The following is a 14,903-nucleotide window of genomic DNA, read 5'->3' as shown; positions in this document are numbered from 1 at the left end:
TATGTATTCGGATAGAAAACCAGTCGAGTGATACATGCCTCTTTAAGAATTGTTCATGATTACATAAAAATAAAGACTATGTATGATAACATTCTTTATTCTTTTTTCTTGACCACTGTAAGAATATTTTTACCCTGGTAAGAAATACTATTATTATATTATTTTATAGCACCAGAAAGATTACATTGTATGTATAATACAGGTTCATATACCAATTTGTCTCCAATATTTGCAGTCATTTGGGGTACACCATTTGAAGAGACGCAGTTTCTCAACTTCACACACAAGTGTACTATTACTAGTTCTCCTTTTGTCATCATTTAGACAAATTAGAAGATATCCGCCATATATACAGATGTTTTTTTTCGGTTATGAAGCATGTGGGTCATAGAACCACGTTACCCTTTCTCGTGTACTTTTGAGGAGGTATATTAGATGTGAAAATTTAATTGACAAGTCCGAAATCTTTCACACTAGTCTGAATTTCGCTACTGTCATAAGCGAGAAACCACTCGGTGACCTTGACCGGTAAATGTTCTAAGTAAAAATGAACATGTGAAATCGAGAGAACGTTACCTTTCCTCACTAACATTTAAGGAGGTATGTTACATCGTCAAAATCCCTGACTCCTTTTAAGAACATGATTGAAAATATAAATATCAGCAATATTTCTTTATTTAGTCTAGATTTGATTACCTAGCTGAGTAGATTAGCGTGTCGAATGCTGAACTGTAGATCAAGGATTAGAATCCAGGAAGGGTTTTCAATTTTTTTTTGCAGATTATTATCTACTAAAACTGCATTTTTGACGAAATAAAGTAAATTTGAAAGTTTTCAATTTCACCAAATTGTTGTACATATCCTCCACCTTTCTTCCATGTCAAATTTCTCTGGTGTAACATTCATCCTTAACGCTCAGACGTCTGACATTTGTTGAGAATAACATAAGAGTTGTATTAAAATTCTTGCACAAGGCATACTAAATTTCAAATCAAAAGCACTACAGTTAATTTCATAAATAGAAACGCATACATGTATCTAGTAATTCACTTAATAATCAAACATCATGTTAACAATCAGTCGCGGTGACTTAGTAGTTCAGCGTTTGCTTTGTCACTGGGAGTTTGTGAGTTTGAGCTTTATTCGTGTTTTGGCCGTTTTCAATCTAAGACGTAAAAACACGTAATGACTATTCCTTTGCCAAAAGCCAGGTATTTAGAAGTGAGTGTCTCGGGTATTTTGGATGAGATCTTAACATCCGGGGTCTTGTGTTGCGACAGGCGTAGGTACGATAAAGTATCCCGCCTGTTATGGCGATGAACGTTATGCATACGCTGTAGTTCAAAATTTGTTACACGTCACATACAACCAGTAAAAGACGTATAACGAAAAACGTTAGCATGTTTATATACAGTCATGGAAATAAATTGTATTGAATGTATAGGAAAACTAAAGAATACTTATGGTATATCTTCGTACAAATCCTGTAGTTAATAGGTAAGTGCATCTTCATCAAAAATTTCAATTATTTCTCCTCTATTACAAATACAGTGCTTTTATGGGATATATTGCTTTTGTATTCTCACCTGAACGGTCTATCACAAACACAAATTCACAGGGCAATTCCGTATCCAGCTCCTTAAATTCCGGCGAAAAATTGATCATCAATACATCGGACGACAAGAACCCATCTGTAAAAGAAAATCTGTTTCTGACACATAATTCATTACATAATATATCGAATGATTTAGAGGAACAAGTGAAATATAGTAAAATGATGATTTTAAAGACTTACTTTTACTGTCTTTTATGCCCTTCTCAAAAATCGTTCCTGGTTTCTCAAAACCTTTGTAATGTAATACAATCGAAAAGTCAGAACCAGGCTTCAGTTGTTTCGATAAGCTCATCTGTAGACAAAAATGCATTATAAACAGCTATATTTATCAAAGTTCCTCAGATATATACGGATAACCATTTTGCAATTAACTTCAGCATCTACATGTACGACATTTGCTGTTGAATGCAGCATATTATAAACCATTTTACAGCGACATTATGCATTTTATTTCTTTAATAGATTTGCATAATCTGATGTTTTTCATACCAAATTGTTAGGCTGTTCTTTACACACTGGTTTTCACTACGGATTACTTCGTTTATCTTATAAAATGTAGTCTGATATAAGATATACGGTGAGTGTGACCTGTCAACAGGGGATGTTTACTTCCCCTAGGCACCTGCTCCCTCCTATGGTACGTATATCCAGCGGTCCGTGTTTGTCAAACTCTTTAATTTGTATTCCTTATAGGAGTTATCAGATTGATCACTGTTCGTTATCTTTACCTTTTTATGAGTTGCATGACAAATATATAGACTAATGAGATGATACTAATTTTCATTTGGCTGCTACAGCCTGGACAAGCTAGAATAATTACCCTTTAGTGTACGTATAACTTTAACCCTCGCCATAGAATTAATATTGGTCATCATCAGAATAAAATATATGTCCATTGGCTGCGAATGAGTTATGTGCGGTATTTTAACCCATGTTTAATTCGACCTTATTCTCTCGAGCAAACCAAGTCCTCTGGGAAATTGTATAAGTGTGTGTTATTTGACAATTGGATATAAAGTCACGTATGTGCACATACGTTATTCTCAATAATATCAGCCAAGATGTCAAACTCCATTTTGTTCTCGGACAACATCAGATTTTTTCCTCCAGCGACAATAGTTTCCAAGGTCATTGTGAAATCAGAATAATACAGTGTTTCTACTTCAGACAGTATCATGTCTAACGTTGTCTCTTGACATTCTTCCGATTTTGAATCATCAGTTGGTGCTGAAAGATATGAACATTTAACTGCAATACATATGGTACTCATTCAACCAACGACTTAATCTCACTGATATACACGTAGGCCTACATTTATATGTACATGTATATAATATGTATGTGCTGCGATTTCACCATTTTTCGATTCTAAAAACACAGAGTATCTTCCTTTTCTTAGCTGAGCAAAAATATGAAACCGTGTAATCAATGACGTGCAGGTTTATAAACGAGAAAACAATGGAGTTTGATCAGCTCTTTTAAAGGATCAATTGAAAAGGACACTACACAGGTTTCTATCATGGTTTTATAGATGTGAATGTATGTACAGAGTTTAACGATACTTTAGCTTGCTGCAAACAAACTTCTTTCAAATATGATGTAACCGAAAACTATTTGATGTTTTCTCAGTAGAATGAATACAAAATTTTCCGTATCGAATTTAATTTATTCCTATGATTTCTCAATTAATTCCAAAACAGTGGGGAAAATGTGTATAGAGTCATATAGAGATGGGTAATATATTCAACTTCTTTGAACATCATAGGAAATTTAAAAGTCACTTATAATTTGTCAGGAGTTTTATACTTACACTTATTACCAGCAAATGAAGTCAAAAGATATAAATCAACCCTTGAATCCATTTTTTTTGGGCATTGTATTCAATGCCCTGAATGCCCACAAAAATTTCATGAATCAAGGTATAATGATGTGGTTTAACTTCTTTAGAATATTTACGACTTGATTGATATTTCAATCTACTGTCAAACCTAAATGGCAATCTTACAGCAGTCGGGTGCATATCGAGGATTAAGCACAGTCGGAAGCATAAATATCCCAGTCTGATCAGAACTCAAATCCAATTCTTGAACGTAAGAAAACGTCAGCTTAGCCGCCATTTTGGCAGGAAGATTTCCGAGTCTAACACGGAATATGTCGCCAGCTTCGTCATCTTCTCCCATGTACATTGCAGTATAACCCGATTCAACAGCATCCTGGTATGTCTGTTTAGCCTTTTGATTAAGAAAAGCATCGTAAAATTTGTCGAGACGTCTACCATCTAAAATTAGAACTACATTGTTTTGATTTTAATAAAATTCATCGTCTCCCATTAGAACTTTGATTTTTTAATGTAATTATTTCGTATATTCAGTTAGATAAAAATTATATGTACAAAGCATACCTGGGATTTTTCCTGAATCTCTGCTACTATAGTCCTGTTGTCTATCTCGGCCTCAAACTTGTAGACCGCCGAATCCGTATCCAGTGGAAACACGAACTCGGTCTCCATGTTCTCGTCAGTGTCGTTCACGTAATGGAGGTCCGACTTAACATTGGCGATAAATCCGCGGATGGACACCTGTACATCGGCTTTCTTCAGTGGGACTACAATACGTTAATTAGGATTGATTAACAATTTATTGCACAAATTTGATTTCTTTAAAGGGCGTTAAAATCTAAGTTTGAATTGATAAATAGCAGCAATATGTATGTAATTACATGTATATTACAATATAGGTCGTTTATCTCCGCCAACCGCTATTGTTATTTACTCGTTTATATGCATGCGAACATAAAACTTCAAGAATAGTGCTATCTAATGACTGCGGTGTCTACAACCTTGTTTCCTAGGTACATGTGTTCAAGTTTTATTGTAAAAAATACAAATTTTACATATAGCATATACCATTACTGTAAATCTTACCACTCCGGCTGTGAGGCATAGACATTAAACCAAACTGTGGACAGCTCATGGTGAAGGCAGTACTACCCACGCTGATCCCTGAAAAATTGAAACAGAAAAATCCCAAAATGCATTAATCCATAATTGAAAGCATAATAAATGTTCATATTGATACGTGGAGCATACCCTCCATCTTGTATACGTGTCAAATAGTATAATTTGTCCGTTGTCTGTCGTCGGTGTCGGTGTAGATTTTCACATTTTCATCTTCTCTAGAACCACGGGGCCAATTTCAACCAAACTTGGCACAATGCATTCTTGGGTGAAGGACTTTCAAGTTTTTATCATATGAGGGGCCATGCCCCCTTCAAAGGGGGATAATCACAAGAATGCAAAAATAGGGTGAGGTCATTTAAAAATCTAAGAACCACTGGACCAGAGGAGCTAAAATTTACATAAAAACTTTCTGACATAGTGCAGATTCAAGTTTGTTCAAAGGGGGTAAGTTGGGGCCACAATAGGGGATCAAAATTTTACATGCAAATAAATAGGGAAAATCTTTAAAAATCTTCTCAAGAAACATCTTCTCAAGAAACACTGGGCCAGAAAAGCTGAGATTTGTATGAAAGTTTTCTAACATGGTGCATATTCAAGTGTTAAAATCATGACCCCCGGGCATAGGATGGGGCCATGATAGGAGATCAAAGTTTTAGATACAAATATGTAGGTAGAAAATCTTTAAAAATCTTATTCTTAAGGACCACTGGAGTAGGAAAGTACAAATTTACATTAAAGCTTCCTGACTCTGTGCAGATTCTAGTTTGTTCAAATCATGGTCCCCGGGAATAGGATGGGGCCACAATAGGGGATCAAAGTTTTACATACAAGTATATAGGTAGAAAATCTTTAAAAATCTTCTCAAGAACCACTGGACAAGGAAAGTACAAATTTACATGAAAGCTTCTTGACATAGTGCAGATTCGAATCTGTTAAAAGCATGGCCCCGGGGGTAGGAAGGAGCCACACAAATATATAGGGGAAATTATTAAATATCTTCCTCAGAATCCGTAGAAATGAAAAAATACTTCAAAAGAAATAACCTTTCAGATTTTATTACTTTTCCTTGCTAGACATCTTGAATTTTTATGCCCCCCTTTGAAAAAGAGGGGGCATATTGTTTCGCAACTGTCGGTCGGTCGGTCTGTCGGTCGGTCTGTAGACCATGTGTTGTCCGCTCAATATCTTTCGACCCCTTTGCTTGATAACAACCAAACTTGGTACAGGGGTTGCCCCTGGAGAGTAGATGATCCTTATTGATTTTCAGGTCACCTGATCAAAGGTCAACCTGCTGGTCTTTACCCCATGTGGTAGACCATGTGTTGTCCACTCAATAACTTTTTATCCCTATGCATGATAACTACCAAACTTGGTACAAGGGTTGCCCTTGGAGATTAGATGATCCATATTGACCTTCAGGTCACATGGTCAAAGGTCAAACCTCTGATCTTAAGCCCATGTGTTGTCCACTCAATATCTTTTGACCCCTTTGCTTGATAATAGCCAAAATTGATACAGAGATTTTCCTTAGAGAGTAGATGATCCCTATGGATTTTCAGGTCACGTGGTCAAAGGTCAAGGTCAAACTGCTGGTCTTAACCCCATGTGGTAGACCATGAGTTGTCCGCTCAATATCTTGAGAACCATTCACTTGATTGTAATAATATTTCACATGTGGGTTGGTTATAAAAAAAAAAGAAAAGAGGACCCCTATTGTTTTTCAGGTCTAAAGGTCAAGGGTCAATCTACTGTGGACATAGGAATATACTGTCCACTCAATATCTTGAGAACCCTTTGCTTGAAAGACATCAGACTTGGTACACTGGTACATCATCAGGAGAAGATGACACCTATTGATTTTTAGGTCACATGGTCAAAGGTCAAGGATCAAACTGGACATAGGAATATATTGACCACTGAATGTCTCAAGAATCCTTTGCTTGACAGCCATCAAACTTGGTACACTGGTATATCTTTAGAAGAAGATGACCCATATTGATTTTGAGGTCACATGGTCAAACGTCAAGGGTCAAACTGGACATATGAATATACTGTCTGTTCAATGTCTTAGGAACCCTGTGCTTGACAGACATTAAGCTTGGTACACTGGTACATCATCAGGACAAGATGACTACTAATGAATTTGAGGTCACATGGTCAAAGGTCAAGGGTCAAACTGGACATAGGAATATACTGTCCCTTCAATATCTTGAGAACCCTTTGCTTGACAGACATCAAACTTGGTACACTGGTACATCTTCAGGAGTTGATGACCCCTATTGATTTTTAGGTCACATGGTCAATCCACTCTTGACATAGGAAGATATTGTCTGCTCAATATTTTGAATTGATGATACTACTCTCAATTAAATGATGTGTGTGGGTATAACCCTTTTCAATTTTGCGCCATGGGGGGGGGGGCATATGTGTTTTACAAACATCTCTTGTTTTTATAAGCCTATGCAATTGATAAGAGGCTTTCATTCCCCTGAAAACAACATTGAAAAGAAATATTTACAATTGTAATTACTCCGGCAGTGAAACTTCTGTTTCTGTTCTTCGGCTGATTTTTAAAAAAAAAAAAATGTTTTTGCTCTTTCATTTTCGTCAAAATGTGATCGCCATTTGATAACTTAAAATAATAGAGAGGGATTGTTATAAGTACATGTACATATGTACACTTGTTTTCTAATCTAAACTATTCAAATGATGTGCATTTAAGAGAGAGAGAGAGAGAGAGAGAGAGAGAGAGAGAGGACATATTTTTTCCATCCTCTACCGTACAATGCAGGTCTCGCTGTCATAATGCCGTAATTACAAGATAATTGTGAAACACTTTGTAAACTTTTATACAAACAGTCAATTGGAAGATAATTGTGAAACACTTTGTAAACGTTTATACAAACAATCAATTTACGGTGCAGAATATTTTAAGGGCAAATGATTCACCGTGTGTTAAGAAGTTCCCGAATAGGAATCGTACCAGACTCTCGCTCGTGCAAAATCTCGGGAGCGAGAGTCTGGGGAAACCGAGACTAATGAAATAGACTACTGAAGATTAACGTCATCAACTGTTGATTGCACATGAAATGAATCTACGTCTGTCACATTATCATACACCGCACATGTATTCATTGTATTGATAAGAAAATGAAAATGTGATGTAGTTTGTGGACGTTGTTGTGTATTAAATTTTCGTTCAAAGATTATTCTGGTACAGCAATTTTACTGGTATTACACTATAAAACTAAGCAAATATATTTAGACCCGAACTTTTAATTTTGAGATCGATAATGTTATGTGATTTTGATATAATTAACTTTCAAGATCAATATGAAATTTAGATATGTTTACTTTGTTCTAGTAAATTGAGACGAATAAAGTTTATGTGAAAATTACATGTAATAATAATCACAATATTATTTTGGAAATATTTGAAAAGCATTCAAAATTATATAAATCTAATCATAATCTTTTTTTTTTTTTATCTTTATCATATATTATATACAACTGGTACCGTATAAGTTTTACATTATCATCAACAGATTGACTAGTCGGGGTAAAGTCTCCGTTGACACCCCATTTTAATCCTTGCCTAGAGTGTCAGAGGCCCCTGGATTGCACACATTTATAGCACAGCCTAGTGATGATGATGTTCCTCCGTCGTTGTCGACGATGAGCATGACATCTATATAGTCGGGTGTAGTCCAAAAGCATATACGTATATTAATTATGACAGAAAATAATTTAGAAATTTGATTTCAATGTTTTATATAAGCAAAACAAAACAAAAAACAACAACAAAAAAAAACAACAACAAAAAACCCCAACAACCCAGAGCTCAAGGTATTTCAATTCTACACACAAGAGTTCATCGTTTACCCTGCGCTATGCTACTAGTGGCCAGGACATCTCAAATACTGGATTTTTATGTCATATAAAGAAGGAGTTGTTACTTGATATTATAATTAACATATATAGATATTTATAATGTTCAGTGGATGCGAAAAGGGCTTAATCCTCACCTAGGCCACCAGGGATTTGATGCATTTATAATACCAGTTGTAACCCTAATTAAGAAATTGTTTCAGAAAAAGAAATGTACTTTCACATGTTCAAGAAGTGTGATTATAATAGATTAAAAAATATTAATCATATCCAGTTTTTTCTAAAAAAAAAAAAAATAAATAAATAAATAAATAAGAAATACAAAATACACTAATATATAAAAATCTAAGTGGGATTAATTCGATTTAATATTTATATAAAATTAAATGTAAGACACCACAGAGCAAACTAGCAACTCAACTGTATGGCAAAAGGGATGATTTCAGCTTCTCGATCGTCAACTTCTCATATTTATTGAGCAATATTCCATTATCACCTGCATATAGTGTTTATATATCTCGACTGATTCTATACACAAGAGCTTGTTTTGCGTATGGTCAGTTTCAAAATCAAGGCAGGTTACAGACAAACAAGTTGATGGTGCAGGAGTTTCAATGGTCTTGTTTAAAATCAGCATTTTCGCGAATTGTATGGTTGTTATAACGATCTAGTTTGCCAATACGACCTATCATTGGGTCAAATGCTGTCTGTCGTTTTTCATACCGATTGTTGGGCCGTTCTTGGCACACTGATTTTGACTACGGATAACTCCGATAACCTGATCAAGATATAGGCAGGTGTGATCGGTCGACAGGGGATGCTTACTCCTCCTAGGCACTTGATCCTACCTCTGGTATATCCAGGGGTCCGTATTTGGCTAACTCTCTTGTTTGGAGTAAGCATCCCCTGTCGACCGATCACAGGTGTATTTCTCACATATCAAAACGAGTTTGTAATTTATTCCAACAAACGTTTTATGCATAATAAACATGTATGTACAGTGTATATCACTGCATGATAAGGTCATTTCATTAATGGTCCCATTACATTATAAGCCATTCTTACAATAAATGATCGAACTAGATCGAACAACGATATGAATTGCTATTAATTATTTTCATTCTTCCATTTTATGAAAAATATTTCACACGGAAATCCCCATCTTAAATATTAGTAAAGCATGTATTTATAATCACTTACAAAAGTTTCAATATTTTATTTCCTTTACTTAGGAATTGCAGCAAATTACTGAAAAGTTTTTGTCAGTATGGTAGTAGAACTGTTACAACTTATATAGCCATACACAGCATCATCACAAACCAAGCCTAGCGCTTCTCAGTACTTTCAGTACTTTGATTATATATTGATGTTTGTATATAAGATAGACTTTCAATAATCAATTATTACTTGATATATTGTATAACATGCAATATCACAAATTGTTATATTGGGAGTAGGCTATCTAAGTTTTTGAACGTGTTCCTGATCCCTTTGATGTTTTAATGTCAATTAATAAAATATGTTCAATTGAAACCCCGTATCATTGTATTATTAATCAAGTAACAATAGAAAAGTTGGCATTGTTTGTCTCCCACATTCGTAAAAGTCATGCTAAGTATTAATTAACATAAGAATTCTCTATAACACATTCAACACTTAGGGTAAAGAGATTTTTGAAATTAACAATATTTATTTAATTTCATGAAAACTGAATTTTAGAACTGACATCAGGATACTTTTCTGTGTTTAATGTTTATTTTATTCACGCTTTTGTTTCTCTGCAGCATACATACCGTACAGGTTTTAAAAAGAATATTGATCCGCCTCCGATAATCACAACATGCTATCCGTGTATGAAACGGTTTGTTATTGTTGCCATACTTGGATACTACCGTGTATATACCGATCAAATTGAACGACTGCAAATGTAAAAACTAAAAAATCTTTCAGCATAAATCACAGTCCCTATAACACAGTCTGTAAATATCCTTGTGATCGTATTCACACGGAACAAGAATTGCACAACTACCAGAATAGACGAGATACTGAGTGAGAATAATTCCAGCTACAACGATTTATTTTTACAAATGGCGTCGGTCAGTTCATGCGCAGTGAAGTGGAACACGGGGGGCAATTTACAGAGTGTGTTTTACTTCATACAAAATGAATTTAAATCCGGGGAAAATCCAGAGCTCCTGTTCGCAAATATTTAAGTACAATGTACAGCACTTAAAAGTGAATCAACTCCTCGGATATACTAAGGCGGGTGTATTTTGTTTTTATGAACATTATGTTGCGATAAAATCTTAATCTTTATAGATTTTGTTTTGAACATATTTCATTGATCAAATTAAAAGGATTGGGAACAAGTTCTAACAACTTACAAGTCCCTCTCATAAAATATTACAATGAATCATGCAAGATGATAATTAACGGTAAAATGTTCAATGATTAAACGAATCTACAAGTTTCTCCTATAAACTTATGAACAGCTGAAAAATATTTATATCAGTTTGCAGAGGCCAATTAACATTACCGCATTATAACAATTTTATATCAATATTGACCACGTCAAACATGAAAAAGCGATAAAAAAAAAATTCTTCTAGCTCTAGAGTAATTTTTACAATTGAAAAATAGATGATAGCACAAAACATTTTCATAACATTTTAATCCCGTTGTCAAAAGGTTATTCAAAAATCTTTTGAATAAAACATTATCAAAATATTTATGCAACGTTTTATTTTGGTAGCGAAGAATTTATCAGAAAACATTTTTAACAAAACATTTTCATAATGTTTGAAGATCGTTTCCCCCCCCCCCCCCCCCCCCCCGTTGTTTTGATATCATTGTAAAACATTTATCAAATTGTTTGGGCTATCTTCATATCAAACATTTTACAAAAACGTTTTCATAATGAGTTTAACAACATATTTGAAATAGCATGTTTTTTCTTTATTTACTAAATGAAAGAAAAAGGTTAAAGTTTTTCTTTAAAAACTGAAAACAATATACAATTAGACAATTATGCAAGATGTAAATGTTGTGAGACAACACAACTGTAGCATTGGTTGACAATGCTTTAAAAACGTTTTTAAAACGTTAATGAAAAACACATAGTGTTGAGCACATCAATATAATATCCTTTAAAATAACTACGAAATTGTTTTGATTACCTTGCTTCCTTTCAAACATTATTTGAAATGTTTTCACAATGCTTTTAAAACATAAGAAATAATATGTTTTTCTCCCAGTTACTTATATAAATAAAAGTTTTAAGGATTTTCTTTGAAACTGAAAAAGAAAAGCAATTTCCTGTTTTAGGTGGTGTCAATTTAAGCTACAGTATATTTTAAGTTGTGGTTTGTTTGTTTTTTTTGTTGGTTTTTTTTTTAAAATCAAAAATGAGGAATTTAAAAAAATTATAATGAAACTATTAAAACATTTTTGCCAAAGTTTACAAACAAAATCAAAAGTTTATAAACGTGATTTCCCCAAAAAGATGTTCAACAATATTGGTGTATCCGTTCATTTACTTAAATTGAACTGCAATATCCGGAGATCAAGAAGTCCCCTTTCAATTTGTTAATGGAATGACACGGCGGGGTGCTATGACAAAGTTAGAGCAGCCCAACCTAGTTATGCACATTTCCACGTGATTTGATATTTTATTTGGGTTAGTGCTGGAAAACCGACATTGTTAAAAGACTGAGGCACATATGATCATCATATTGCGAGTATTGTTTTGTATTCATACTGATATTTATATTTTTTAAAAGTTAAATTCAATAAAAGCTCAGGATATAGCAATATATGACAATTTAAGCACATATAGTTTTTAGGAAAAAAATGTTTCATCATGTTAATATACTATGCACATCAATTAGGATGCATGAATGCAAAACTGTTGTACCAATAGCGCATGGTCATGTAGATTGTCGATCTATACAAAACTGTTGTACCTATAGCGCATGATCATGTAGATTGTCGATCTATGTTTCGATGAAGCTGTATCACGTGCAGTGATCGATCCAGCATCACTTTGTGTTCATGTTATGAAATTCTACAAAAGACAAGGAGTTTATTTAGATTTATATACATTGAAAAGTGAAATGTTTGAATTCAATTTTCCTTATGCGTGATACAATTTCCTTATATACATGTAATTGCATCATCCACACGTATATATAGACTTACATAAAAAAAATAAAAACATTTTTGCGGGTTGTAGTATATTGCAATATACCTGTAACTCATTAATTCAAATTGATATCTTATCCAGTTTTACCTCTCTGACTTTCCTGAAACTCTATAAACATTTTATCGCTTCTATGATTAAGCCTCTCTTATCTCCCGTTAAGTTTCAGGGTGCAGCCAAAATTATTATAGTGATTATTGTCTTAATTATTTGAAGGACTTCTTTAAGTTTACTGATACAGTAAAAAAACTAAGTGCATATTTAGGAAAGGCAGAAAAGAATGTACGAAAAATGGTGAATTTCGTAACCAGGATTTTCACTTTAGGGAGGGTCCATATTAGTGATATCATTTAATGATAAGACATATATCATTTAAAGCCTTTCATCAGTGTATGCACTTTTGAGGACATTTGTGCATTAAGAACAAATCTTGATTTATACTGCTGCTGAATATTAGAATTTAGTTTAGGTATTTTCAGAACAGGAAATTTTTCTAGAGTTTTAACCCTGGGGACTATGGACACCTTTAACTGGTACTCCGGCAACTGATACGACCTGTGGGCCTCTTGTTAGATCTGTTGTTAAAGTAGGAGCTTGAATAAGCATAGAGGAAATTATCACTATGTTACAGGGAAGCATGCATATACAATTTAATAACATTAAATTTTGAGATTTCATTTTTATCGGTAAATTCAATGACATAGAACCTTTTTTTTTTTTTATTTCAGTTATATCAAAGATGGATATTCTGCAGATGGACATACTGTAAATGTATTACATTTGGCTGTGTATTCTATTTAGCGCCTTTGGCGGAACGCAGCTTCCGCTAAATCAAGTACATCGCTAAATGCCATCCGTAAATCTAGATGTTTAAAGTAATTCTTCACATTCATTTAACAGTTGTTTAAGGAATTAATAATAATGTATGAATATGTTTTGTTCTTTATTAATGAAATAATGCATATAAATTCAAAAAAATAAGTTACACAAGAAATCTCAATGAAATTGAATATGCATTTTATTTATTTTCCACGGAAAAACTGACCGTGCTGACGTATATTAGTATCGTTTTACAGTGATGAAACAACGTCCAATATTCCAGCTTTTCTCCAGCCTGTTTTTATAATGTCTATTATTATTTCTGATGAGCAGACACAAGCCATCCCGCATGTATAGGTTTTAATGTTGATAAACTCAGGTCTACGTCGGGTTCGTCAATTGTTTTCCCGTCCGTCAAGTCAATTTCGTCAGCATACCAGGACTAAAATGCGCTTTTAACAGATTGTTTGAATGTGTCGTTACCCGCGAGATCTAAAGGCTGTAATTCCCCAGTACATGAAACTGGTACGAATCGGACTTTAATGTCATTTTCGGACAGTTTCTTTATGAACGATTCACATTGATGTGCCATTTCTCTGGGAACTTAAAATTGGGGTTACATTTTTCTGTCTTTCCTTGATAAATAACCTGAGGCGGGATCATTTCACCTCTCAATGTGCACCCGAGCAGAACGGTGATCTATAAGAAAATAATACCTCTACTGTACAAAAAGAAATTATCCCGATAATTACAATTATTGTTTCAATTGGGACAATAAAATGTTTAGAACAACTTACCTGTCTCTTGTCTTCAAGGTCAATTATCTGCATTTGTTTAGCTCCACTTTTTTCTAGGGTATAATCAGCAACAGGAATTATTTTCACATTAGTTTGGTCAAAGTTGATAATTAGTTCAGGGGGGATTTCATATTCCTTGACCAATTTTGAAATTTCGGCCAAGAATTCCATCCTAATAAAGTCAAAATCATTCGGAACTTTCCTAGCAGCTTTTGTGCCCTTACGTTTAACATAGCCATGTCTTTGTAAAACGACTGAGCCCAGGTTTTTGTAATCTTAATTGAACCCCCGTATTCAAATAGCAATTGTCTGTCTTTATTTTTGATGATTCCTTTTGCACATCTTATTAGAAGATGAGTATTTATGACACCGCTGGAATTTTTAACATATTGAACATAAGTTTTGACATCATCTTCATATTTACCCAGAAGCAAAGGTGGTTTTTTTTTTACACGAAGAAATTCTTTCTTTAGATTTCGAATTGTACTTTCGTTGACATTTTTCTGCAAAGATTTTGTAAAATGCCTAGCAGCTACAGCCACTCCGTGATCAACTACGTATCTCGCCATTTTGGCACGCTGTCATAGGAATTATAGATCCCTCGTTTTCTTTTTGCTGAAGGACTTG

The 14,903-nt window shown here is 34.1% G+C and overlaps 1 protein-coding gene across 3 annotated transcripts in view; it reads right to left on the bottom strand.

Moving 5' to 3' along the window:
• The window catches only part of LOC125678706 (von Willebrand factor A domain-containing protein 5A-like), a 30,914-nt gene extending 20,364 nt beyond the window's left edge, over nucleotides 1-10,550 (bottom strand). For 2 of the 3 annotated variants that reach the window (XM_048917352.2, XM_048917353.2), the window contains exons 1-7: nucleotides 10,256-10,541; nucleotides 4,539-4,616; nucleotides 4,017-4,219; nucleotides 3,621-3,846; nucleotides 2,652-2,842; nucleotides 1,796-1,907; nucleotides 1,587-1,691 (exon numbers count right to left, since the gene is read on the bottom strand). In XM_048917352.2, the coding sequence (XP_048773309.1) occupies nucleotides 1,587-1,691; nucleotides 1,796-1,907; nucleotides 2,652-2,842; nucleotides 3,621-3,846; nucleotides 4,017-4,219; nucleotides 4,539-4,587 (886 nt within the window). In that variant the 5' untranslated portion in view covers nucleotides 4,588-4,616; nucleotides 10,256-10,541. Of the gene's footprint in view, nucleotides 1-1,586; nucleotides 1,692-1,795; nucleotides 1,908-2,651; nucleotides 2,843-3,620; nucleotides 3,847-4,016; nucleotides 4,220-4,538; nucleotides 4,617-10,255 lie in introns of all 3 variants that reach the window. The other variant, XM_048917351.2, reaches the window with a different exon arrangement.
• Between the last annotated feature and the right edge of the window lie 4,353 nt (nucleotides 10,551-14,903).

This window comes from Ostrea edulis, chromosome 2 (genome assembly GCF_947568905.1).
Source record: "Ostrea edulis chromosome 2, xbOstEdul1.1, whole genome shotgun sequence".
NCBI classification, from domain to species: Eukaryota; Metazoa; Mollusca; class Bivalvia; order Ostreida; family Ostreidae; genus Ostrea; species Ostrea edulis.
This window is presented reverse-complemented; position numbering and strand designations above follow the sequence as displayed.